General features: G+C 40.7%; 3 protein-coding genes across 3 annotated transcripts in view; all 3 read right to left on the bottom strand.

Moving 5' to 3' along the window:
* Positions 1-353: 353 nt before the first annotated feature.
* RPS15A (ribosomal protein S15a) lies at positions 354-6715 on the bottom strand. Its single transcript, XM_037067776.1, has 5 exons — positions 6610-6715; positions 5473-5610; positions 4777-4856; positions 1629-1714; positions 354-487 (listed from the first exon to the last, which is right to left on the bottom strand). The coding sequence occupies exons 2-5, from the start codon at positions 5603-5605 to the stop codon at positions 394-396; spliced, it is 393 nt and encodes a 130-aa protein (XP_036923671.1). The 5' UTR covers positions 5606-5610; positions 6610-6715; the 3' UTR covers positions 354-393.
* Positions 6716-9878: 3163 nt separating this feature from the next.
* On the bottom strand, positions 9879-18053 carry ARL6IP1 (ARL6 interacting reticulophagy regulator 1). The gene is made up of 6 exons (XM_037067775.1): positions 17907-18053; positions 15676-15809; positions 15072-15191; positions 12668-12785; positions 11996-12080; positions 9879-11577 (listed from the first exon to the last, which is right to left on the bottom strand). The coding sequence occupies exons 1-6, from the start codon at positions 17943-17945 to the stop codon at positions 11459-11461; spliced, it is 615 nt and encodes a 204-aa protein (XP_036923670.1). The 5' UTR covers positions 17946-18053; the 3' UTR covers positions 9879-11458.
* Positions 18054-24598: 6545 nt separating this feature from the next.
* The window catches only part of SMG1 (SMG1 nonsense mediated mRNA decay associated PI3K related kinase), a 104589-nt gene continuing 102991 nt past the window's right edge, over positions 24599-26196 (bottom strand). The window contains exon 63 of the mRNA XM_037067723.1: positions 24599-25755. Within this exon, the coding sequence (XP_036923618.1) occupies positions 25678-25755 (78 nt within the window). The 3' untranslated portion in view covers positions 24599-25677. The remainder of the gene's footprint in view (positions 25756-26196) is intronic.

Here is a 26196-nt window from a genome sequence, read left to right as displayed (position 1 = left end):
TGCCCGCTTCCTTACAAACACCTATGTAGTTAACTGACCATATATTTTCAGGGCAGTTAACAGTGCATGGAGTATTGTATCAACTTAAAAACAAGAAAAAAGGCACTACTCCTTCCAGGGTTGACCTAAGACCCCGGAAGGGGACAGCTTCACCACTTGGACCCCAACCCAGACTCAGCCATCCAGGGCCAGACATCCTCCTGTGCTGAGCCACGAGAGTGACGGTGGAGTTATCACAAGCCAAGACTTTCTTGTTCACAAACAGTATTCACCAATTAATACAAAGGCTGCACACTGCCGGGAGCTCTTGCTACTCTGCTGTCACGTTCAAAACAACCGAGTGAAGCACCAGAGTCCATTGAGGCATTTTATTTGCACATATGTATTACATCCCTAGAAAAAGAATCCCAGGATTTTCCCTCCTGTGTGTTTTCGTCTTGCTTCTTCATGGTCCATGATGCCCGCTGAGGTTGTCAGTACAATGAAACTATGGAGAGTTAAAAAAAAAAATGCTGGTGAGTGTTTCCTAAATAGTTCAACATAAAAACAGTTTCTGGTACAGAAAAGCAGCGGCATTCATCAGTGCTTAAGATACTTTCCCATAACAAACAAGAGACTAACAGTGCCTATACAAGGTGGCATGACTCCTGGAACCAAAAGACTCAAAACCAGAGACCTCAGCCACACACACTCACACACAGCTCTTCCCTGGGCTAACAAAGAGAAACAATGCTATTAAGCTTAATTGAAAACAAAGACTGCACTCATCTTCAAAATGTCACTTTCTGCTCTCAGGTAAAGAGACATGGAGTTTCAAACATCAAAGTATTGCTACAAACTGGATGGAATTTTTCTGCCACTTACCATATGTATGACCGCAGGCAAACTACTGTACAGTCACTTGGACAATGGGAGTCCCACCTGGCCTATCTCCTGGGTTACTATGGGAATCAAGTAAGGTACATAGTATATGCCAACTGTGAGGCATTAAAACTAGGATTATAATTACAGTTAGAAAGGACTCACTCCTAACACCATATGTGCTACCCAGTATCCATAAAGTGGGAGTAAATCCAACCATTGCACCAAACAGGACTGCGGGCCTTAAGTTTCTAACCGCAAAGAAAGTGCTGTCAGACCATAAAGTGCTTTACCAGAATTAAATCAGTTGATAACAGAACGCACAAGAAAACTATTACCACCATTATACATGAAGATATCAAGGCTATCATTTGCCCAAGGATTCAAAGCTTTAAAGTAGGAAAACAAGATTTGAACTCTGCCTCTTAGCAAAGATGAAGATTTTCAAATTGAGTTTCCCCAGAGGCCTAGAGTTCAGAACTGATTCGGCCATAGGAATCACATCACACATAAACATGAACTATATGCACTGAACCAAAAGAGCAGACATTAAAGGGGACACATATCTGCTCTTTCAACCTCAGCCTCTCAGAATCTGAATACTAACACTAGCATGTGAACTGTGACTACAGCTAAATCCTTGAGTCAAGCAGGCTGAGAATGGACACAATTCCTACTGCTGTGACAAAAAACAAAACTCGGCTTGTTGAATTTCATCACAGCCATCTTTAGCATTAACTTATTCTAAATTAGGAAAATCAACTTACCCAAACTGACGGGATGGAAGTAGGTTGTTCTGCCATTTTTCTAGATCTTTGAGTTGCACATCAAATCTGGGGCTGATTACTCCACACTGTAAAAGCATAACATAAAACAATGTTCACTCTTCATCAATAACAGAAAGAGTAACACAAAGCAGCATTTATTTGCTAAAGTCATACAAACCAACCAACATTTAATGTACAGTACTTGATATAACTGCCATTTGAAATACACTAAATTATGACAATGCAACCCAGGGAGAAAAAGCAAAGCATAGAGAGTCAAACGAGGCAGGTAAAATGTCAGCATCAGGTCACCAGTGTGCATCCCACCCTCACCACAGGCTAGACAGCTGTCCCATAACAGTCTTAGACAAAATTGCAGTGAAAACTTTTACAAAGTAAGGCTAATATGGTTAGGTAGAGTCTCAAATCCTTCACCTATAAACTGAATATGCAAAATATTAGAATTTCTAAGAAATAAGCTCCACAGGCACTAAGTTAAAATTTAGGAACACTGTCCACACCAATAAATTACCACTAAATATTTCCGAGGCTTACCACCCGCTATAACCCCAGGCAAAGTTTTTCAAACTCATCTGACAAAATGGATGGGAAGGAGAAAGAGCAGAGTTCTTAACATTATCCCACCTGTTTGCTACAAAGACACAGCAACTGTCCTCTCCCAGTGAGAGCTCTCCAAGAGCCAAAGCACAGTATTTCAATCACTCAATCATATACAAATCTTAGAACACAACACATGTTCAAACATCTACTAACAAGCTACACGATTTACCTGTAGGTTCATACAAGGTATCTGACTTAATCAGCTGGTTTTGGAAAATGAAAGCTGGGGAGATCAAAAGTCTCTTTAATTAAAGCTCAATATGACCACCCCACTCACATCAGTGCTTATAAATCACTAGCACACCTAAACATATCATGGCAGATAGGCTCTCACTAGTTATACACAAGAAATGATCACATGAGAACACTCAGGATTAGTACCACCAAAGTGTAAACTCCAGACTAAGAAAGCAGGTAGACAGTTGTATGCACACCCATCCAAGACAATCATTAAAAAATTCCAAGATGCTTAACAGTAAAATAAAGGAGATTATGAGGTTAGAACTTATTCAAGTTTTGTAGTTACAATTCCCTAGGTAGAGGTTTGAATCCACAGAAACTGAAAATGGGCCTCATAGGCCCAACTGCCCTTTGCTAGAAAGCCTACCTACTCAGGCACTACTTCCTATTAGCTATGCACTTGATTCCATCCCACACTGGATGGAAATAAATATAGGAATAGGGAAAACCAGTTCTCCAAGCAACCTACAACGAAAAGACCTTTCTGAGGCCTCCATTCCACAGCGTCCAGGTTTTTTATTCCAGCTGAAAAATGGGTCTCATTCAAACAGAATTTTTTTAAAGATTCTATTTATTTATCTTTAGAGGGGGAAGGGAAGGAGAGAAGGAAAGAAATATCAATGTATGGTTGCGTCTCATGAGTCCCCTGCTGGGAACTGGCCTGCAACCCAGGCATGTGCTCTGACTGGGAATCGAACTGCGATCGTGTGGCTTGTAGGCCCGAGCTCAATCCACTGAACTACACCAGCCAGGGCTCATTCAAACAGAATTAAACCAGCACACCTTTCTCAAACCAGATAAATCTTAAAAGGATAGGATCGAGGCCAGAATTTTATTAATTCATCTACAGTTTTTAAATACCTTTCCCCCCAGCCCCACATTTCCACAGTAAGGGTACATCTACCTCTTGAACAAAAGAAACAGGCAAAAATGAGGAAGACTGAAACTCAGAGAAGCTGAAGACTGAAGCCTGTTTTGCCCAAAGTCACACTGTTAAGTGTCAGGGCCTGGATTTCAACTATCTCTTAGCCAGAACTTTTCAAACTAGTATACCACAGAACAAGAATGCCACAAATGAGGTCCATTAGGGAAATGCTCTATTCAAACACTTCTCAAGCCATTATGTACAGTGAATGTTCAAGAATTTGGTGTGCAGCCCTTCCCCAACTTAAAAGAGGGTTTGTTTGTTTGTTTGAAGTTTTATGTATTTTCTGCAGGGCAGTTTTAAGATGTGCTATAAAACTGTCTGTCTCCACTGTTTACCAAGTAGCTGACAAACCTTGGGCAGAACTCAGATTTCAGCTTCCTAACTCCCTCCAAAGGAAAAGGCAATGACAAGCCTTCTACTTCAAGAGCTCTACATCTTTCTTTGGGGCGGTGGTCTAATGGTTATAACTGAAAACAAGACATACTCCAAGTTACCCTAGAAAACCCTTCAAATCTTTTATGAGAGGTTCACCACAGTAGCTTTCATCCAGCACCACTCAGTATCTAGCCACATAAGAACCAAGTTCACAGGGAGCAACTTTATAGAAAAAATTGCTGGACGAGGAAATAACCTTACCAAGCAATCTGACTCAATTTCTGGGCCTGCTCCCCCTCCTCCCCATCTGTGCTGGACTACAGGATCTCAGACTCCCTGCAAATCTGAAAGCTACAAACATGAACACAGATAGGGTGGCAGCTCAGGGACCCTGACTTAGCTTACATATACCTGCTTCCAAAACACCTGCCATCAGTTAAACCACAAAGTCAAATGGCTCAAACAAAGCCCTAGGTTACACTGACAACTCAAACTGAGAGGGAACACAGACCTCCAAGACATATATACAGCTTATGCCAGGAAAAAGAAAAATATTAACATTGTTAGAGAATCCTGTTCTGTTCAAAAACCAACAGAATCACCAAGAGAGGAAGGACAAAAATTGTTTATACTGAGAGGATTAGTGACTTGGGCCACCCAAGTTCAAGCCAGTGAGGCAAACAGTGAACCACCCAAGATTCAAATACCAGGACCACCAGCTTCACCTCAACCCTCCCATATAGCCCTTCAGATAATTCATATTCCACAAACACTAGGTCAACTAAAAATTCCAGAACAAGTGGAACCCTGGAGAACAAATGAAGTAAAATGTGATATAAAATTTAATGACTGTAATCACTTCCTAATGTAATAGCCTTCCCTAACTAGGTAAAATAAGCACACCACACCACTATACAGTTTTACAAGAGCAATGTCAACACCATGTAAGATCATTCTTAAATGTGGAAAATAATCAACTCTTACCTTGTTCAACCTGCCGGTAAGGTTTACAACAATTTTCCCAGCTCTGTGGTCATCAATAATTTCAAATTCGCCAATGTAGCCTATAGAACATAACTGATTATATTAAATGGCAGATATCAATTTGGCAGACCTGAATATTTACACTCTTCTAGTATTCCTGCTGTTTGCCTACTGGATTCTTTTCCCTCCTCTATTTCTCTAAGCAGTTTAGGAAAAGACAGTTGCTCTGTATCACAACTAATTTTTACAGCCAAATAAAAAATATTTAAAATTCAGTTGGCAGCACTCGAAAGCCACCCCGCTATTCTTCAAAGTGGATTGTTTTCCCCTTGCTCCTTCATAGCTCCCCACTCCCAAAGCATACCTTGTGTCTCAGACATGCAACAATCCTCTCCACCCTAAAGCTCTTAGATGTCAGGAGCACTTTCAGTGACATTCAGCTGAAAGACCACTGTAAATCCCAAACAGAAGGGAAAGCCACAAACTTCATTCCTCCTTTCAACGGTCCTAACCTACTCAACGCTTCTTCAACAGCTTCATCTTTCCACACCATCCTGTCCACAGCACAGGTCAACTGCACACAATCCCCAGGTACTGCGAACAGTGGGCTCCCCCTCCATCCCAGCCCACAATTTCTAGAGGATCGGTTCCTTACATATCTCTGTACATCAAAACATATAACACAGCACCACTTACCATGCTTCATCATCACAGTTAAAAACCGGACGATGACTTTGGAGCACGGCCTGATAAGAACCTGGCGTTTGCCTCTCTTTTCAGCATTGTTGATACTCTTGAGAGCATCGGCCAGGACATTCATGCGCACCATTATGGCTGTTCAGGGAAGACAAGAGTTTTACCATCACGGCAAGCATCAACGGGAACCCAATCATTCCACATCCTCTTTCTTCTATCATGACTAAGTTTTCCTATTTTTAAGCAGGCTGGCTTCCCAGTATCCCCAGCATAATATGTCAGCTAACAAAACGTAAATAGCATATGGTCGATCAGTTCTTCAGACACGGAGCTAAGAGTAACCGACAATGTTTTCCTAACTCTGAAATGCAGCAGCACATTAGTGCTGTCCCTTAAGTCAGCTAACTCAATGTCAATCTCGTCCCATAAATGTTAAAAATAGAACGTCTTTGTGACATCTAAAATTGTGTCCAGCGGCAAGCATATCACAATGGCAAATAGAAACACTTCACATGCACAAGAAGGGACCCTAGCCCAATGGGCACGAACTGCAAGAGTTCTGGAAAGTTGTCGAAGATAAGGACGGAGGCCAAATCATGCTTCAAGCATCACCAGCAAGGACCCAAACTGCTTCCTCGCTCAGCAAAGTGCCTTAGGGGAAACCCTAAAGCAGTGAAAATCCAGGTTAGTTCCCACCCAACTGCCACCCCAGGCAGTAGTCCCTGCTCCGTGTCCCCAGCCGCCCAAGCTCCCAGCGCGCCCGTAGTACTGCACGGCCCACGATGGCCACCGTCCCCAACGCTTCCCGCCGTCCGGAGCCAAGGTGCTGCCTCACCCACTACGAGAAGATCCTGGCGCCGCCGACCGAGCCGGGGACTACCACCTTTCCGGGCGGTTGAAAGCTCCGGTTCCCGCCAGCGCTGTGGCCTGTGCCCTGTAAGCCAGCTCCCCTCGGTACTGAGCGTGGGGCGACCGAGCATGACTCTCCCCTACGCCTGCCCAGGCCCCCTCAAGGCCAGTATCCCCAGCCCAGACAAGCCCCGGCATCCTCGCAGAGCACAGAAGTCGAGTCTGAGACAGCAGGATGGCGCCGATAACTGACGGATGATGCTGGATGGCTCGCAGAGAGGTACTCACCGGCACGGAAAGATGGCGGAAAGAGGACGGGAGGGGCGAGCCCACGGAGTTATGGGAAAAGGGAAAGGTATCGCGAGACTTTCAAAGTGCCTCTGGGAGGGAGGGAAAGACTGGTGGAAGAAGGCGGATGTAGGGCGGAGCCTCTTCAGGGGTGGGCAATAGAGAGTTGATAGAATCGACCTTCCCAGGTGAAGGCCTGGGTAGAGGATAGAAGTAAGGCGTTATTCGGCTTTAGCGCTTTAATCTGTAAAAATGAAAAACCTGACAACAAGATAGTTGCTAATTTTTATTGCACTATTCACCATTTAGAGCAGATTTTGATATTGCGTATGTATAGTGTCTCTGAAACGACCTACAGAAATCGGTAATTGCTTCTGGGGAGGGCATTAGGAACTGGGATAGAAGACTTGCTTTTCTCCCTATACAATTTTCTTTTGTTGTTTGAAAGGTATATACATTACATCTTCAAAGCAGTCAAAAATATTTTTTGACTCTCCCTAAATCTTATAAATTATTTACTAGGGCTCCAGGTGTTTCTTTCGAGTTCTGGGAAACGGTCTGGAAGAAAGCCACAAATGTTTCGAAATAAATACTCAGGATTCTGATCCAGTGGCTTTTCTCTGCTCTTCTGCACCCGGACAAGTACCAGTTTGTATGTCTTATCCTCTCTGAACTTTCCCCACATGTAAATAAATCAATCCCTGCCTCTTAAAAGTTATTTTGAGTCAGATGAGACCATGGTGACAATGGGCTCGCACAACATCTGTCACATAGTAGGTGTGCAGTATATTTGGCAACCGAAAGAGCAGGGAGTTGTAACTACTGCTTGAAGCCCAGGTGTCTAATCAGCTGCAAGGGAGTGAATTCTACCTTCTTCTGGAGCTGTGTGACCTTGAAGCCGGTTACCCATAGCCTCCTTATTTCACTGCTTCCACCCTTACCCCATCCTTCACCATCCTTGTCTTAGGGCAGCCAGAAAGACCCTTTCAAAACTGAAATAGTCAGATCATGCACTTTCCAAGGGGTCCTATCAAATACGAATTTCTTACCAAGTTTACAAGGTCCTCCCTGAAGTGCACACCTACCTCCTTGCACCATACACCAGACCTCATACTCCAACATTCTTCATGGCTTGCCTTTCCTCAGACACTCCATGCATACTCCACCTCAGGGCCTTTGCATTCGCTTTCCCTCTAATTTGAACACTTATCCCCCAGTTAGCCAGGTGGTTTGCTCCCTGGCTTTCCTCAGCTCTACTCAGTCACACAAACATACAGCTTCCTACCTGTCCCCTGTCCCCATGGCCTTGCTTAATTTTTCTCTATAGCATTTACCACCTGAAAAATTGGAAGCATATTTATTTTCTGTCCACATTAAGTTCCAAGCAAGCAGGGACTTAGATTTGTCCACCACTGCACTCATAGCTACCAGAGAAGATATCTGGCACATAGTAGGCCTTGGAGATAGATACATAGATGATAGGTAGATAATGAGTAAGTAAATGGCAAATCAATTTCCCCATCTATAAAATGGGAATGATACTACCAATCACTTGAAGTTGCTGTGAGGATAAATAATTCATAAGAGGTTAATAGAAAACCTGGCAGAGTAAGTGCTCATGAACATTACCATTCATTAGTATAAAAGCCTCTGCTGACCACTGCCCACTTCTCACATCCTCCGTGAACCCCAGGAAAGCCAACTGCCCAATTTGGATATCTCAGGAATATAGAATTCTGATTAAATATACATTACAGAAGGACCATTTGCTTTTTAAATGAAAATTTCCTTGAAGAACTGATTCCCCTGCACTTATGTAAATTTTTTAAAAAGTGCTTTGTTTACTAAAAATGTGGAGTTCACCTTGAGGTCCTTGGCAACAACCATGGGGAGTTAAGTGAATACACCCACTTTACTTCAAGAGACTTACCATAAATAGAAAAAGAGCACCATCCACTATTTATATAATTCATTCATTCAGCCACTCATTGAACAAACATCAAAATATCATGTGCCAGGTTTGAGGGGACAAAAACAAGTCCCTGCCCTTCAGAGGTGCAGATCACAGTAGGGAGACAGAACTCTACGTAACACAAAACACGAGGCAGTGTGCCACATAGAAGTTCAAAGGTGGCCCGGATGTTGCCAAAGCTCTCAGAGGAAGTGCAATTTGATCTGTGCTGTGAAAACTACCAACCAGAATTTTTAGATTTAATTTCTTGTAGATTAATTTATTGAATCCTCAAAACAAATGTGATTATATACTGCCCCTGTAAGATCTATACTTTTATCTCGATTTCACAAATGAGAAAATGAAGTTCAATCTTAAATTGATTCAACCTTAAAATTGTTTTTAAGTCAGAAGGAAAAAAGTGGCTACTTGTCTAAACTACTAGATAAGTGGGTGGGGTTTGGATCTAGGTCTACCTTATCCCAAAACGTTTGTGTACAGGCAATAGATACTGTAGGCTTGCAACAGCTTCAAGAATTAGGAGGGCATGGAATAAAAATGAACATAAATCTCATAATGGCAGGGTTGGAATTGGGAAATAGGGTAGAGTAGAATTGGACAGAGGACCACGTATAAACAAAGTGCCTTGTTTACAAGTTTGAGATTTATGCTATAGGCAAACTGGAGCCTGCTTGAGAGGGCTTCAAATAGGATTGAGCATGGTCTGATTATTAAAATAAATGGCAACCATGTAAACAGTGAACTGGCATTGAATCACCTCTCCTAAAAACGTTTCAGCGCAACTCCAAATGACCTCCTCTCCACATTTTGTGAACTCTGGGATGGCAGGACCTCCCCTGGAGGTGATGCCAGGGCAAGTGTTAACAGAGACTTTTGCTGTGGCCAGAGCTGGCACAAGGGTAGCCAGGATGGCTTCAGAGGAAAGCTAACCAATGAGCCTGGCCCAAGATGTAATCGCAGGTGTGTGGTAGAAATCCAGCATTACAAAGCACCAGGAGACCACCCACGGTGACTTTGGGTTGAGACTTCCCCTTTCTGTGCTTTTTTACCAGAACAAATCCCCAGGAGGCTCCAAAGAAGAATCCATGGTTTTTTTTGTTTGTTTGTTTTTGCAGGCATCAGTGGTCTCAGAATGTAATTTGACTGAATCTGTTCCCAAGACCCACTAAGTATAGAAGGTGAGGCCCAATGATAAAACATACAATTTGAGTTCTAATGTAAAACAAAACAAATTTCCATCGGATCCATAAATCCACCCATGTAAATATTATATTGGCTAAGGTAGAAAGGACACAAAAAGGGATTCCAGCTTTTATTTTTCCCCTTTTCACAAAACAAAGAAAAAATAACAATACAGGATTAAAACCACAATAGTAGTTAAATTGGTAGACCATGTATATAAGAAAAAAAGATCCAGATAAGACAACAGGCTTATTTACAATGAGGAAACATGTAAATTAAGGTAGCTTGTAGTTTTCATATGAAACATTAAAAAAAAATCAAACATACGCTACATGAGTGCCACTGTTTACATCAATATTGAAGGGGAGAAAACACTTATTTAGAGACAGATATACCATATCACAAAGTCCAGGTTTTATAGCATCAGTGCAATAAATTCACAAAACTATATTACAGCTAATTAATTAGAGTTTAAGATCTGTTCCCAAATATGTCACATTTTTGGCCCTTAGAGGTTCATTCCACAGACTTCAACTACTCTAAACTTGTAGCTGAGAGGAAGAATGACTCTAAGATGCTTTCCAAGAGTTCCAGAATCTCTACAGACTCAAGGCCATCCATCACCTCCCAAAGTCTGCTCTCACCAACAGCCCTCCTATTCTTCAGAGAAATATTCAGGGAAAAAGTCAGATGCCAGCGTAGTCACCACCTCCTAGGCCAGATCTATGGTGACCAAAGCAGCCAACATGACCATAAAATGAGAACTGAAAATTTGTAGGATAAGATTATTTTCTCCTGAATCCTGATAGAACACAGTAAGACTTTTGTCCTTGATTAGCTGGTCTTGGAGTAAAAGTCGTAGGCACGAGTCTTCATCTCTTATGTACTTTAATTTTAGACAGCTGAAATCTGAAATTAAAAGTATGCTAAAAATCCCAAATGCAAGCTTTTATAAGCTTGCTATTAAAAAGCTTTTAAGGACCTACTAACTTGAATGCTAAGTGCGAGGGGACAAGAGTTCTAAGCCTGTCATATTCCCCATTTCAGAGAAAGAATCAGTATTTTCTACAAATTGCTAAGTTTTGCACAAGGGAGAAACCAACATATACTAGGGCATGTATTAGTTTCATTTTATTCTATGGGATTCTTCTCCCATGGCATACAAACAGAATGAGGAATGAATCTTCACTGGTTTCTTCATTGAAGTGGTAAACTTGGTCTCCATGTTCATGAAGCCAGACAGTTTTTTAAGCAGACTGTGGAAGGAAGCAGTAGAACCAGTTTTTTGTAACCACAGACCGCTACACCTCGTATCTAGCAAGCAAAGATCAACTCGAACAATTATCCAAAGTTACTGTTAACTGTACTAAAAGGTGAAATTCACCACTATTTTATTTTAAAGGAAGCTGCCTACAAGAATTCAATTAACCCTGGGTAAGAAAAATCAAAACAAGTTGTATTCATGAGTGAGTTGTCCATATAAGGCCAACTGATGACAATGTACCCAGATACACCTGACACAAAGATACTATGTATAAAAAAGCCTTTTGCGGCAAGTCTGATTTTCTAGTAACTAAGGGCGGAAGGACTGAGAGCAAGGAGCTACTTCTGTAACACTTCAGTATCCAGATAATAGAAACTGTTCCCAAGGACAATCAATATACACACCATGAATCACACTGAATGAAGAAGGTGTTACTCATTTTTCTTTTCTTTTTGCTTAAGAAGCTTGTTCATCTCCCTTTTGGCCATCCCAGTGTACTTCGAAATGACTCCATGTTGGTTTAGTCCAGGAAGCATCAGTAAGAAAGTCACTTAAAAATAAACAAACAAAATTAAGGAGGCAGCCATTCACTTCTTAAATGTTATTACCTGCTGGAGAAGGTGGTTCCCCAGACTATTAGGCATTCTAATGGAAGGAAGAACTATGAAATCCATTACTTCTGTTGATATTTACCTCTAGAAACTTCAGCTGTAGCGCCCAACCTCAGCTGACACACACTGCTCATTTTTACCTCCTGCACATTTCTACCCTGGTTATTATGTTCTCTGGCTTAGCTTCCTGCAAGACCATAAGCTTCCTGGCAAACAAGGACCTGAGTTTTATTAATCCTTTTAGACTCCCAGTTCCTTGTTCAGTGCCCTAAACTTGGTAAGCCTGCACGTATTTATTTAACTAAGTTCCAGTTAGACTTCACTGCCCAGGATGTGCCTGTGTCCTCAAAGACTTACCTATCAGGTAGGTCAGAAGAAGGTTGTGGACCTGCTGTCCCACCCAAGCAACCGCAGCAAGAGAAATGATCATGGTCATGAAGTACTAGTAATAAAAATAATAAGAATGCATCAACTCCTAGAAACAAGCTAAGAAGCATAACTTTAGAAGGCTGTTTCAAAGATTGGCAAATGATTCAGTTTTTATTACCACTTTTCTTTAAAAATACTTAGTATCTATATACTATATAAAACCCATAGAAATCTCTATTAGACCTGCTTTATAGAATTTGGATACACACCCTCCTAGAACTACTGTAATTCTACATTTAGGTTAAATAGTTTATAACAGAAATCATACTACTTTTATAATTAATAATGCCATATAGTAACTTCATGTGAAGCTGAATTAAGAAAACACTTTCTAAGTATATGTCTTTTACTATATTTCTGTAAGAAAAAAGAAATATCTCACTCCACTAGAATATAAATTAAATGTAAAATGTAATTTTAACTTCTAGTGACTCTGTCTAACGCAGTTATGCATTATGAATGTGCTCAAGAGGAACTGAATGAATGGTATCAAAATATAACTTCACACAAAAAGGCTATCATTATATTACAATGAAGAAAAACTGACTGAATCAATCTTAAAATGTTGCTGTACTTGAATAAGTCAAAACAAAAAAGTACCATTTTTGGCTTTTCTTCCTTTAGTGTGAAGAGGCGTTTCCACCAGCCCACAGCTCTGCGTCGAGTTTTTACCAGACTGCTGCAAATTTCATGGAACCTTTGCTGCTGCTCAGTGGTCCTAGAAAAGTAATTTCCCCCTTAACTATAAGCAAATCTCTATAGTAAACAGAAATACACCATCCTCTCATATTTAAAAAGCTATCTTCTAAAGAAAACCTAAATAAAAAATAACGATTCATCATTATCTTACAGAGGTGAAAAAGTTCTTGTACCATTAAGACACCCCAGATGGCAGAGAAATAAGTTTTTACATAAACATATGTGTGAGTGTGCACGTGTACAAAGTAATGGTACTCTATGGTGCTCAAGCCACATTTTGTTAATGACAGAAACAAAAGACTCATACAACTATGGGCTGCGCAGAAATCAGTATAAATTAATTTCTCTACTGCTATATTATTTTTCAGATTCTAGTGAATCCTGGGTTGTAGCCCACCAGAGTCCCACTATTTTGAGGAAGACATGAAGTTTCTTCAAACAGCTCTATTTGAGCACTTCTCAGTAAGACAGAAACTATCAGCATTCATAGCATTAATACCCTCAACTGGGCTTCATACATTTGATGCCAAGGCAGCAGCAACACAACCCCAATCTAAGTTTAGTCCCACTGAGAAATACTATAATCACAAACCAAACAGCAGTAAAACTACAACAAGATCCTCCAAGAAAGCCCTTTTCTGCTTATAATTTGGGGGGGGGGGGTTGTCTGATAGAAATTGCCATTGTACTGTCTTTGCTGTGTGGCTGTAATGGCTGCTATTATAAATCAGGCCTTGCACTGGGGGATATATTGTCTTCTCTTTTCCAGTTCTCATCCCTGTGAAACTGCAGTAAGACACAACAGGAGGGTTTCTACTGAGCCCTGGAACTTCTTGCAAAAGATTCAACCTTCTATGTTGCCTGTAGTCAAGGCTGATTATAGCTATCAACAGCAGTGTTCTTCCTTCCCCATGAAGATCACAGAGTAAAACTGCTCTGTCGATAAGACCAAGCCACGTACTGATTACCACGAAACTCTGATTTCAGAAAGTGTTTGTTTTTGAAACAAACACTCAGAAACAGTGTTTGCTTCTGAAAACTTTTCTCCAGAAATTATAAATTAGCAGATTAGAATGCCAGCTGGCTAATAAAGTCAAGGCCAGAAGTTGATTCCCTTTGTTATATTTTTATACTATGTGATGACAAACTTGTCCTCCCAAAAGCAGCATAATTCATTACTGCATGGGAAAAACAATCAGTTCAAAGGACATTTTCTAATACTTACCCATTCTGCTATGGGGGAAACATCTTTAAATAAGTACAACTAATTATCGCATAACTTAAGCAAACTCCACCAAAACATCTGAATTTTTCTCAAAGATCCAAGGACTTAAACTTGAAATTCTTCCCTTTATGAATTATTTTATAATTTGCTATTATCAGGGGAATAAAAAGCTAAAGGCACAAGTAGACTAATCAAATTAAAAGAAACAACTAAGGGAGAATAGAAGATGGGAGGAAAAAAATCTATTCTGATCCCCAGTTCTGCTCATTTGGATGAAAAGTGAGAAAGGCAACATTATGGAGAAGTTAAAATACTTTAATATGATCCATAGCCACTTAACTATACCTTGGGAACTCAGTAAGTAACTAATTCAAAGAATGGTATAAATGAAATCAACCCACTTGTATATACACAACATGAACCTATTCTGAAGCACTTGCTATGCATTCCACTACCACTGTACTGCCTCAATGTTCTCAACCTTAAACCAAGACCAATCCTAAAAATCAAAATAATTCACAGCACCCAGAACAGTGCTGAACATAAAAGTAGGCATTCAATAAATAGCTGCTAAATAAATGGACAAAAATCGACCAGTTACTGTTTTCATATCCATTCAAGAATAACTTGTAAAAGTAGTTTCGCTCCCTCTCTCCTTCCCCTCTAAAGATAAATAAATAAATAAAATCTTTTAAAAAAGAATAACTTGTAAAAGTAATATACTATCTTAAATATTAATAAAATACAAAATGTAAAGGTACTCTTATAGAAAGCTCATGAGTTCTACAATCTTTGATAAAACATTACCTAAAAGGAAACTTCACTTCAATAAAAAGATCTAAAAAGGAAAAAAAAAGAAAGTCCAAATAAAACACTATAAAAGACCTATGGAGATACATAAGTATTGAAAATTCATGATTTATATGAGAAATGGCTAAAATACTCTTCATATAAAAACAGTAACTCTAACCCGAAGGTCGCTGATGGTTAGACAGATCTCTCTGATAATTACTGAATACTAATCACAGCCAACAGGGTAATTTTTCAGAAATTAGAATGTCAAATCATTATGCCACCTACCATTTATTAGAGCCAAAAATTCTAGGCGCTAGAATGGGAACAAAGTAGTCAGCCAAGCATAAAAACATAACAAAACAGGAAACACCGGAAAGAACAGATGGATCTAGACCGTAGATGGTCCTGTTAAAAAAAAAAATTGATAAAGGTTAAAAAAACATAGCCATTTTTCCTAAGTGACGATGTTTATTCACTTAGTTCTCTGGTTCTCATAGATGTTACTTGCCCTTTTCAATCTAATTTTCTTACAAGTGGTTTTCTGGAAGCTTCATGACATGACAACATCATAGCTGTAATGTAAATAACAAGAGAAAAAAAGCTCTTTGGGGTCTTCAATACTTTTTAGGATTGTGAAGTGTTCTAAGGCTAGTTCATAAGGCCTCTAAGGCCAAAAGGTTTAAGAGTCACTGATTATTCAACTGCATTATGTTACCAAGTTCACACAAGTACTACAAATTCTGAAAACTAGGCAAACTGCTCTAAGAAAAGGCATTCTTTACAGATTATACTTTGCAAAAGACTTAAGACACTTCCATAAATGGAGGCTGTGTGTTACTTGAGCCCTTATTAATAAGCACAATCTTAAGTAACTGAATAGCTCACTTACAGAAACACCAAAGAAACCACACCGATGATGGCAGGTGGAAACCAGGGTCTTTCCCATCGGAGGATTTTATCAGCCATCAGCATCACCTCTCCCCATCCTTGCAGCTGCTCTTCCAGACTTGCAGTCTCTGCAGCCTACATATGGCCAACATTTAAAACCATCATTTTACTACTCTCAACATTTCTGTGGTTCCCAGAGTTAAAATTCTCCTACGCCACCAAGTATATAAAATAGCTGTTAACCAAATCACTATTTTAAACATTAGTTTCTAAAAACTACATTTTTGGTACCAATGACATAATCAATGAAAGAAAAAAAACCCTATTATTTAACGGTCACCTTCCACGACTAAGAACCGGACACTCTTTATGTAAGATAGGGATAATTAAAACTCATTTTACAACTAGAGTGGTTAAAACCAACTTTCCTAAAGTTATGTACTACTAAGCACAGTACCCAGATCACTTTATATTCACTCACTTCAGGTGGTTGGAATTGATCTGTTGTTTTGTCTTGTCATTGATTTAAATCCCCACTCCTAAGTCCATTAGGTAAGCCTCTCCCTGAAAGGCACTCAATTTCTAAAATAGCTCTTTGTGTAATGGAATCATTTAGATGTTGACATCACTTGCACAATTAAGGAAAACTACTTTCATCAAATTATATGAGGCATTTTAAGCTCAATATATATCTCCTCTACAGTGCTTCTTACACTTATCAGGCCATTATGATTAGACTTCAAATTCTTCTAAAAAGCTGGCAATTTGAATTCCAGGATGAGCTAATGTAGCATAAAGCCCCTCAGCCAATTTTGGTAGAGGGAAAAAAATTGGAACAAAAAGTCCACATGTCCTTATAAATGTTGCAGGAAAACATGCAAATGACAGGGGACAGTGCTATCTGTGCCACGCTGATCACCCAGGTGACCTCAATATTCCTGACTTTATATACCATACTTAAAAAGTTAAATAAAAGATTCCTATGTGAAAGACTATCTAAGGATTTTATATGCTTATACTTTAATCCTCTCAACAAGATAAAAGGTGTTGTTACTATCCTCATCTTACAGATGAGGAAACTGAGATACACGGAGGTGAAAGATCTGAATAAAGGAAATCCAAACCAAGGGCCTTGTTCTCCTTAAAGTTACACCGCTATGCTGGAAAGAGTATTTGAGCTCCAGTCCAGGACCTGTCATTTCAATACCTGTGGGAACTCTGGCAACTTCTTTGTGCTCTTAAAAGATCCTGGCTGTACGGGGGGGGGGGGGGGGGGGGGGGGGGGGGGGGGGGTGTGNGGGGGTGGGTGTGTGTGTGTGTGTGTGTGTGTGTGTGGCAGGTCATGCATTTCCAAAAACGAATGCACACACAACAAAACTGCCCTGCAAAGTTCCCGAATTCCTTGCACCTGGGTATTGGAAATCAAAAATCAAAAGTTAAATTCTTTGCTCCTTCTATCCACGATGGTTGTGGTGTGTGACCTGCCTTTTCCTGCGGAGAGGCAATGGAGAAAATGAACGGATTTTTATTGGTTTTGCCTAGAGCGTGCTGTGAAATTCGTAATGAGGTTAAATTTGTACACCTGTGATACAACCGCATTTCAGTTCCTTTGGACTCCTGCTTATCCTAAGTCGTCCTGGACTCCTAGACTTACAAATTCCAGACGAACGCCTGGACCTCCCATTGTCCTTCCAACTAGACCCCACTCCCAGTTCTCTACGGCGAACTCGCTGCCTCTGTGCCGTTTTAAGCTGTGCCAGCTCTTACAGAAATCCTCGGCAATCCCCTTTAATCCTCCACACCTGCCCAAGTACGGGGACCAAGAACGAAGGGCACCCCGGTTAAGACCAAAACGGGGAAATCCGGATACGATGGGGCCTAGGCCCCAAATGCGCTCGGCAGTCACCTCGCGGTCCTCTGCCCCAGGCTACACCCAAGACTTGTCACAGTCCCCCTTTTCTCACTTCCTCCTCAACCGGTATTCACAACTGATCACGCGCCCCCCTCGCCCTTTTCCCAGGGAATGTTAGGGGTAGGCTCGGCTAGAGACCTCCAAGCAGAAGCTACCCGAGCAGCCCGAGGGGCAGGGATTGTCGCCGGCGCCTGGAAACCCGGAGAGGAGGGCCGGGGCCGCCGCGGGCTCCAGACACGAGGCCGCAGCTCCGCTCGGGGGAGCCCCCAGAAGCACAGAGGCCCCGCCGGGTTCTCTCGTGACGCGGCGCCGGCACTCACCAGCAAGTTGGTGCTACGATTATCTCCCTCTGCCATCATCCCCAAGGTGCCGCCTCACTGAGCGTAAGCCAGCCTCCTCCACAGCCCTCCTCGGAGATCGGCACAGTATCTCCAATGCGACGACACACCCAGCAAACCGCTTATATAAGCCGGCCGCCTTTCCCGACAGCCCCCGCGAAGTCCGTTCGTCATTGGGCACCTCGAACCCAAGCATTAGGGGAGTGGGACCAACCGCTGCCCGGCGCAGGGCTTGAAATCGAGGTCAAAGGAGAGAGAGGCCGCACTGGGCTGAGGGGGCGGGGACAGGAAATGGCCAATCAGCGGCCAGGAGATGTGCGCGGCCCTGCTCCGGCCTTTGGACAGCGGTTGAACAGCCGCAGCTCCTCGTTTGGTCGGACTTTAGTATCCCTAGCACTGGGCGCCAGGTTATCTCTGGGATCTTCTGCTGAATCTCAAAGCAGCTAAGGAGACTTTGAACTTTAGTTCTCGAAGAACTAAGCCATGCAGTATCAGGCAGAGATGGGCTTGTTTCCCTAACCTTGCTGTTCCCCTAGGTGGCCCTACCTTCTAAAGCCTGCTCTGGCGCCCGGGTCAGCCCAGATTTGTGACTGCGACTGGTGCCCACCTCCTTACATTTTGAGCTATTTATGTGGGTTTTCTGCATGTTTTTCTCTTCCCATTAGAAAAAGGCCTTTGCTCGATTGCGGGGGGTGGGGATAAGGGCGGGGCGGGGGGTCTGGGCTTAGTTTGAGAGCTCGTGAAAAATGCACCGATTTATAAAGCTGGCTTATACGAGGGTCTTTCTTTCTGGGGCACTTGAGTTAGGAAGCTAGGAGCTCCCTCTCCAGAAGTGCTGGTTTTGACATTAGGGATCATGCTAAGGAAAGATGTAAACCCTTTTATGAGCTGTGGAAGTATGAGCAATTTAGGATCTAGGTGAACTGTGTCGAGGCACTTCTAGGTCTTTCTCTTCGTTATTAACGAGTGCTTTGCTTTTCATTATTCAAAACAAAATCATGCCAAATGTTCACCTGGTCAGATGTCTGTTTTACGAAAACTTACCAAGCTTTTAACCTACAGCTTTTTATCCTTTTATACTCATCTATATTACACCATAGGATGTAAATTTGTTTTGAAATCATTCCTTAGAGAACTACCGGCTTCTTAAGAGTTCAAAGAAGGCCATAAAGAAGTGTGAGCTACAGAACACAGAAAGCCAGGGGTGTAGGAGCATTATGTCAAAGGGTAGTGCTGAAAGGAGAGACCTGGTTCTTCTTGCCCATTCATGTAAAGAGTTACAGATCAGTACATCTATTAGGCTGCAATTAGGGTTTATTGGTGATCGGTTCCCATGGAAGAGAACGGATCTAGGTAAGGTGGGAGACAGGGTGAAAGGCAGTAGGTTCAGGGCACAACAGGGCAGCGAAAGTTAAGGGCAGCTGGCCAGGGTGGCAAGCCTCCAGAGAGGCCTGAGGCCAGGCAGCCAGAGAGCCAAGAGTCGTTTGTTCTGAGGACTTACCTAGTTGGCACGATGAACATTAAAAAAGTTACATATTAATTGACAGGTTAATGTGGTGTCAGCTTCCCCAGGGAGGGGAGGGTAAATGTGGTGTCATCTTTCAGGGGGAGGGAAGGGACCTGACTACCCAAACTTAGGTATATGTGTGGGGCTCCCTTAGCCCAATCCTTCCTACTTCAGACTCCATTTGTTCATCTTGTAAAACATATACAAGTGACATAGGCAGTTAAAGTTGGGGTAGTTACCCAAAGGTTTTTATGGGCTCTTTCTCTAAGCACGAAGGACTCCCTTGTAAAACATATAGTGACCAAAGGCAGGCAATTTACCAAAGTTGTTTTATGGGCTTCTTTGGGCACTATGGACCTTCTTCCCGGCTTTCAGGCCTTGGGATGAATACAATTTCAAAGGCTTTCCTTCCCAGATAGTGGAAACAATACATAGAATTTCAAGGACTTCCCTCCTTGTGTGCTAACACTGTGTTTGTTGTGATGGTGGAACATCTGGCAATATTACCAGACAAGGCTCAGGACTGTTAGTAGGTGAGACAGGACTCCCTCCTCCCTGCCTTGGTTTGCTATTCATCTTACCTAAATGCCAAAAGGCATCCCTGGCACCCAGGATGATAGATGCTGGCAAGTAACGGCAGCACAGTATGAGTTCTTCCTATGTTATCTCCTTGCCTCAGAAGGATCTTTGAAAAATAAAACACCTGGATGACATATAAACACTTGATGGGGGGGAAGCCTTTGCAAGGGGAAGGGACCCTTCAATGAAGTCCTCCCTTTGGGGATTATTGGGTGGAAAATAGGTTATGCAGGTAAGATGCAGCAAGCTGATCTACAGACCCCACTTTGGGAGATATTAAGGCTATGAAGTTTGAGGGCCAGGTCCTTTCCTGTTTTAAAAACAAAAAGGTCCCAAATAATCAATAGCTACATAATTAGTGAATATACTGAGCACTGAGCGCAAAATTTTGCTATTGGCACAGTAATACCATCCTCTTACTTTCAAATAAGAGGCTATAGTTGTTAGGCTTCAAAAAAATGGCCTTTCTAAAAACAAACAAAAAAAAACCCTTACATTTCTATTTTGGGAAGTACTTCTAGTTATCACCCAAGTTCCCCTATGTACAATTTAAGAAGGAAGACTTTTGAACACCAACTTGTGAAATTGAGGTAGGTTAAAAAAAAAAAAAAAATGGAAGCAGCTCAAGCAGCAGGTTCTCCAAAGAGTACTTTTGTTTAAGAAAGGTGTTCCCAGAGCTTCTTCAACTTCACAGCCCACGGGCACTGCTACAAGGTTTCTGAGATACTTTACAATTGGCCTAATTAAAAAAAAGAAAGAAAACCTACCCTTAGTGTAGCTTTGAGCTTTGTTTTTACGCTACAAAAACAGGATGTGATGTTTCCTAAGACAGCAACAAATGCAATCTGACTTTTACACAGTAAAGCAAACTGGATATTTTAATTTTCTTCCGGCTTTTATACCCCAGGAAATGTACATGTGAATAATGTTCTATAGTTTTAAATACTGACAAAATTAAGCATAATTTTATGTTAACTCTCACTGAAGTAAAATTTCTACTGCTGTTCAAAAATACTTTAGAACTTTGAAGGTAGAAAAAATTATTTTAAACATTTCTGGAGGTATTGATGCTTTAAAAAAGCTATCTATATTGCAAAATTACATTTTCTGGCAACTACTTTGACCAATAAATTCAGAGCTTAAATGCTATATGTCTTTTAAGACTTTATTTTTCTGAAAAACAGGTATTTCATACAATCTTTGCCATGTTAATGCAAATATGCACAAAGTAGGCATGTATTTTTGTTTTCCAAACAATGCATTTATGAACATTTTCAGGAAGCTGGTGTGATTTATTCAACTTTTAATCTTAAATACAATCACAAAATTATATCCATCAGAAGGCATGACAACCTTTTGTACAGAGAAGCCACTTTAATTTATACAATGTTTACTAGAACAAGGAAGATTCAATTCAACTCAATTTGCTCTTTTATAATAAGGGTAAAGTAAATTAACAAATGAAGTATGATGTGGCCACTGACATTACAGGTGGAAATAAGGGGAATTTAAAACAGAAAAGTAACTGACACAAGAACTTAAATAGGAGCTGAAAGTGGGACTGTCAAGAAAAATTATCAGCCTGTTTTGAAAGAAAAAAAACATTCTACAAGTCTGCATTTCAGAACATGCAATTCCTTAAGTTTACCATCTTCAAAACTTAAGCTAATTGTATGACATTTTTACATTAGCACAACCAACACCTTTGCCCTAATAAGCCCAGTCAAGTCCCATAAAAAGCAAAAGACTCTAAGCAGTTCACGCTATACAACTTAACCCTTGGACCTGTAAAGCTGCTCTAAGAGCCCACTTGCCCATTTGTAAAGAAGGGATAGCGATATTGTTACCCAGGCCTCAAAAGGAGGAAAAGTGCACAAACCCTTAGGGGTTATAATACAGTGAATGTCCCCTTGACCAATGTTTGGAAAATTTTGTAATGCTACTTTTTCCCCATAGGAGAAATCTTTCTGATACAACCCAAATACTGGAAACATCTACATTCTTCAAGTGACCTGTACATTAGTATCTTCTACCTCCTTGATTTGGGGCGGGAGGGGAGTTCTAGCTTTAAATTACTGGCATTTTACAAGCTCAAGAAGAGAACTGAAGGTGACTGTTTTCATATTTATCTAATTTTACGTAAAACAAAGGTATTTAATGTGCTAATAGTAAAGCATTCACTGATTTTTGATGTTGATGACTAAGAACCAACAGGCTAACGGTAGGTGTTTTCTTTAATACGAAAGGAATTGGAAGAAAAGAAGAACCAGCTCCTTACTGCCAAAACAAGCCCAGAATAATTACAAACACGTGGAGGAAAATAGGCCAGGAAGACTTTTCAGTTTAAAGTACTGCCTATAATACCCCAGACTTAAAAGAACCTAAGATTGCACATCAACTCTAATATTTGGCTGTACCTGCATTGCCCTGCGTGGTATTTTCTTTAAATGGCTCTTTCCTTAAATTTCACACATCAGAACAACCACAAACAATGCAAAAAAAAAAATGGGACAATATTTTAAAACTACACACTAAGCTTAGTTAATAGAGGCAAGTGTTAAGGGCAGAAATGATGGAAGTTCTTCTTTAACCCTCACCCTGAACCTGGGGTTTGGGCTCTTAAAAAACAATTTAGGGAAGCAGATCAAGAGCTTGATTACCAGTTCTCATATGTAAGAAATCTTACATATCTCAAAAACAACTCACCACAAGTGTCAGACACAAAAGAATCTGAATAATCATCTAGCAAACTATGTAAGAACTCATGACCAGAAATAATGTTAAGACATACCAAAGAAATACAGACAGCGCCATAAACCATTAAACTCCACAGCTCTGCAGAGAAATCAACTAATATTCAGGCATTTCTAGAAAATTAAAGGCAATAAAACGCTTAAGATAAACTTCAATTTCCAAGGGTATATTGAATTAGAAATTGCATTATCCTGTACCCTCTGAATCTTAGAGAAAGAGGGAGGAGAGCCAACCCCTGGTTTTCCACAGGTATTTTGTATCATTAAAAATGTATGACTTCAGAGACCCTGGCTCTGCGACTCTGTTGGTTGGAGCATTGTCCCAATACATCAAGGTTGAGGGTTTGATCCCGTGGTCAGGGCACATTTGAGAACCAACCAGTGAGTGCATAAATGGGTGAAGCAGATCTATGTTTATTACTCTAATTAAATAAAAAAATTTAAATGTATGACTTCATAACCACAACACTCTAAGCTTTACATTATTTTAAAAGATAATCCCCCAAATACAGCCCTGACTTCTCAGTCTGCTTTATCACCAGGACTTTTTACCCTTGATTAACTCTCTGTTGAGTTCTCTTACAACAGTTTAAAATGGCAAGGCTACTCGCAGATGACCAGGATGCAGTAGAGTGCAACTTTGTAAAGAGCAGTTTTGACGCCATCAGTTATTCATATCTGCCCCACAACCAAACGTGTATGTGCCACACTATTCTCTGAGGGACCATTTTAAAATAAAAGTGATGGATAATTTACCAGATGCACAAGTTTTTGATATAAAGCTATTTTGGTTTTGCTTCAGGTCCCTCTGATGCCTGAAATTCACAGGCAGTAAAATCCACCTATTTCATTTATTCTCTTTACCAAAGAGGAAGCAATTTCTGAGTACTACTTACAGGGACAAACTAGTATGAACTGGTTTTTATTTTGATGGAAGTTTTTCCTTGTGGCAATGTTGCTGAAAACACTTTAATCTTGAGGAGCAGAGGTAATCAAGTGATGAATGCAATAGCTCCCACAGCCTCTAGGAAATAAAGCAGCTTGCAAAACACAATATGGCATTATTTTTCCAGATAGGTTGTTTTGATTGTGAAAATAAGGTTCAAAATGAATGAGTAAAATTTGATGCACTAGGTTCTTTATCTTGATATTAGACACACATGGGTATTAAAAAATATACCACCTTTCTTGCAACATCTGTCAAAGTACCAAAAAAGCACTGATACTGAAATGCATTCTTCGATGGGGATTTAAAGATTGCAGATTAATGTGGCAATAAGAATACAGAAAAGGCGAGAGCTATGTGGAAATTTTCCTTAATACCTTTCAAGTTTGTGAAGATTGGCAACTAGAAATTGATCACAGTCCTAATCTCTAAGATGCAGGAAAAATGATCTCAATCAAGATTTTCACTGTAGTCTACTTTGTGTTAGTGAGTGATTTGTAGAATCCTAATCTGGATTTTATTTTGGATCAGCAATTGAGTTTACACAGTCAGCATAGAAATGCAATGCTAAAATTTAAGAAAAACTTGATCATGAATTCACTATAATGTATTACTAAATAGCAAACTATTAAAATCATGTAAAAAGAAAAGCACTTTCACAGACTAATTGAACTTAATAAAAAATATTGGTGGCTCTTACTTTTGCTGATGTTTCATGTACATATCCTAAAATGTAAACTAAAGCCCTTCTAATTTACACCTTGTAAATTAAAAGTATCAAATGAGAAAACTGAATTAAAAAAACATTTCACTCTACCTCCAAGAACACATCACTTTATTTTTAATCTGTCATCAACAATGTAAAACTCGTAATAGGTACTCTATTCTGTTTTTTAAAAAGGTAAAAAGATTACATTGGATTAGCTACTTTATGAAAGAAATGACAGCAATCACAGAAGAGGGGAAATTTGAATGACCTCCCAAAAATGCACACTATAAGCAAAGGGGAGTGTACATGAAATCAAATGTGTTAGATTCATTACTTTTGAATGCACAGTGACAATTCTGCAAACTGTACATGATAGAATCACAGAAATGACTTAACCAGAGTTACATTTTGTATGTGATCATCCGGCCTTCAAACAATCCTTGAATTTTCCATGTTATCAGTAGTTTTGGAGAAATTTCTGTTTATCACTCCAAATATGTTATGCAACAGCACTGAGACAGAAGTATATGAAATATAAGGATTGAACTAAAAGTGAATCTGAAAGATGGCTAATCTACATCAGGTAAAAGGGGAAGGGTAAGTGGCAGGATCTGGGAAGAAGGATCATGAGTGGGTTTTTTTCCCTTTATTTCAGAAGTAAGTTCTTCCCATGTAGTGTATCTGTTACATAGCTCTCCATTTTCAGTCCATTTCTGAAATTCATATCACATAGCCTTTTTGTACTTACTGGTCAACCCAACCAGCACTGTTGCCAGGCAACAAGTGTTACACGAGAATCTGAATGCATCAAATCTTCCTTGGCTGTGATTTCTTCGCGGCCCCAGTTTTCTCTGCTTCTGAGCGGGGTTTGTTTTTTCCTGGATTGTACACACAGGGTCAGGTGGAATGGAGTTCCAAATCACTCTGTGCTCCGCGGCATCCCGATTCCTTTCTGCAGCTAACCTCCTGACATGTTTGCAGCTGTTCTGAGGCAGAAAGACAATCTCCGTGTTCAGGCGGTGAGCTTTCTTTCTTTTACCTTTGACCCTGGGGTTGCAGGCCATGGTATTGGGCGTATCCCTGAGTGCAGCTGCCCTGCAGGATTCACTTCCTAGCGCACCGAGATTTCCTAGGTTTCCTCAGAGTAAGCCCCCAGTTGCATCACCACCGACTGTGGTGTGGCTTTGGATGCCTGAGGCTGAGTTGATTCTGGTGGATGTCTGACCTCGCTTAACCAGACTCATCTACTGTCTTGCCATTCACACCCAGGCTGTCCAACCTTCATATAGCTGAGCCAAGTTATCTAGATTAGTTGCTTCCTTAATGACATAGTCAACCTGTGAAAACAGGCAGTACAGTTATTCAAAAACATTTAAAACTTGACACAGTTCATATATGAGGAATACAAATAATTTTAGAATAAGTTTATAATCACCCAAATTAATTACTCAAAAGTATAGTTGCTGTGGTGGAAAGGTTAAGTAAGCTGAGCTTCCCTCCTAATTGCACAGCTTAGAAGATGGACTTCTAGAAAGCCACAAACCCTCTGAGCCTCAGAGATCCTTAGATGAAGCAAGAACCCCACTGACCCCACAGCTGCTCCTGAGGTTAGCATTTACAGTCACTGGGTAAATGCTTAGGTAGTGTATAAAGAAAAGTGCCTACGGACTTCCGGCCAAGATGGAGGCGTAGGTGGAAACACTGTGCCTCCTCACACAACCAAGTTTAAAGACAACAAAGTTTTAGTAATGCAACCAAAACACAGAAAATTGAACTAT

This window comes from Sturnira hondurensis, unplaced genomic scaffold (assembly GCF_014824575.4).
Source record: "Sturnira hondurensis isolate 20B ecotype Veracruz unplaced genomic scaffold, ASM1482457v3 Scaffold0017394, whole genome shotgun sequence".
In the NCBI taxonomy this organism is placed as follows: domain Eukaryota; kingdom Metazoa; phylum Chordata; class Mammalia; order Chiroptera; family Phyllostomidae; genus Sturnira; species Sturnira hondurensis.
This window is presented reverse-complemented; position numbering and strand designations above follow the sequence as displayed.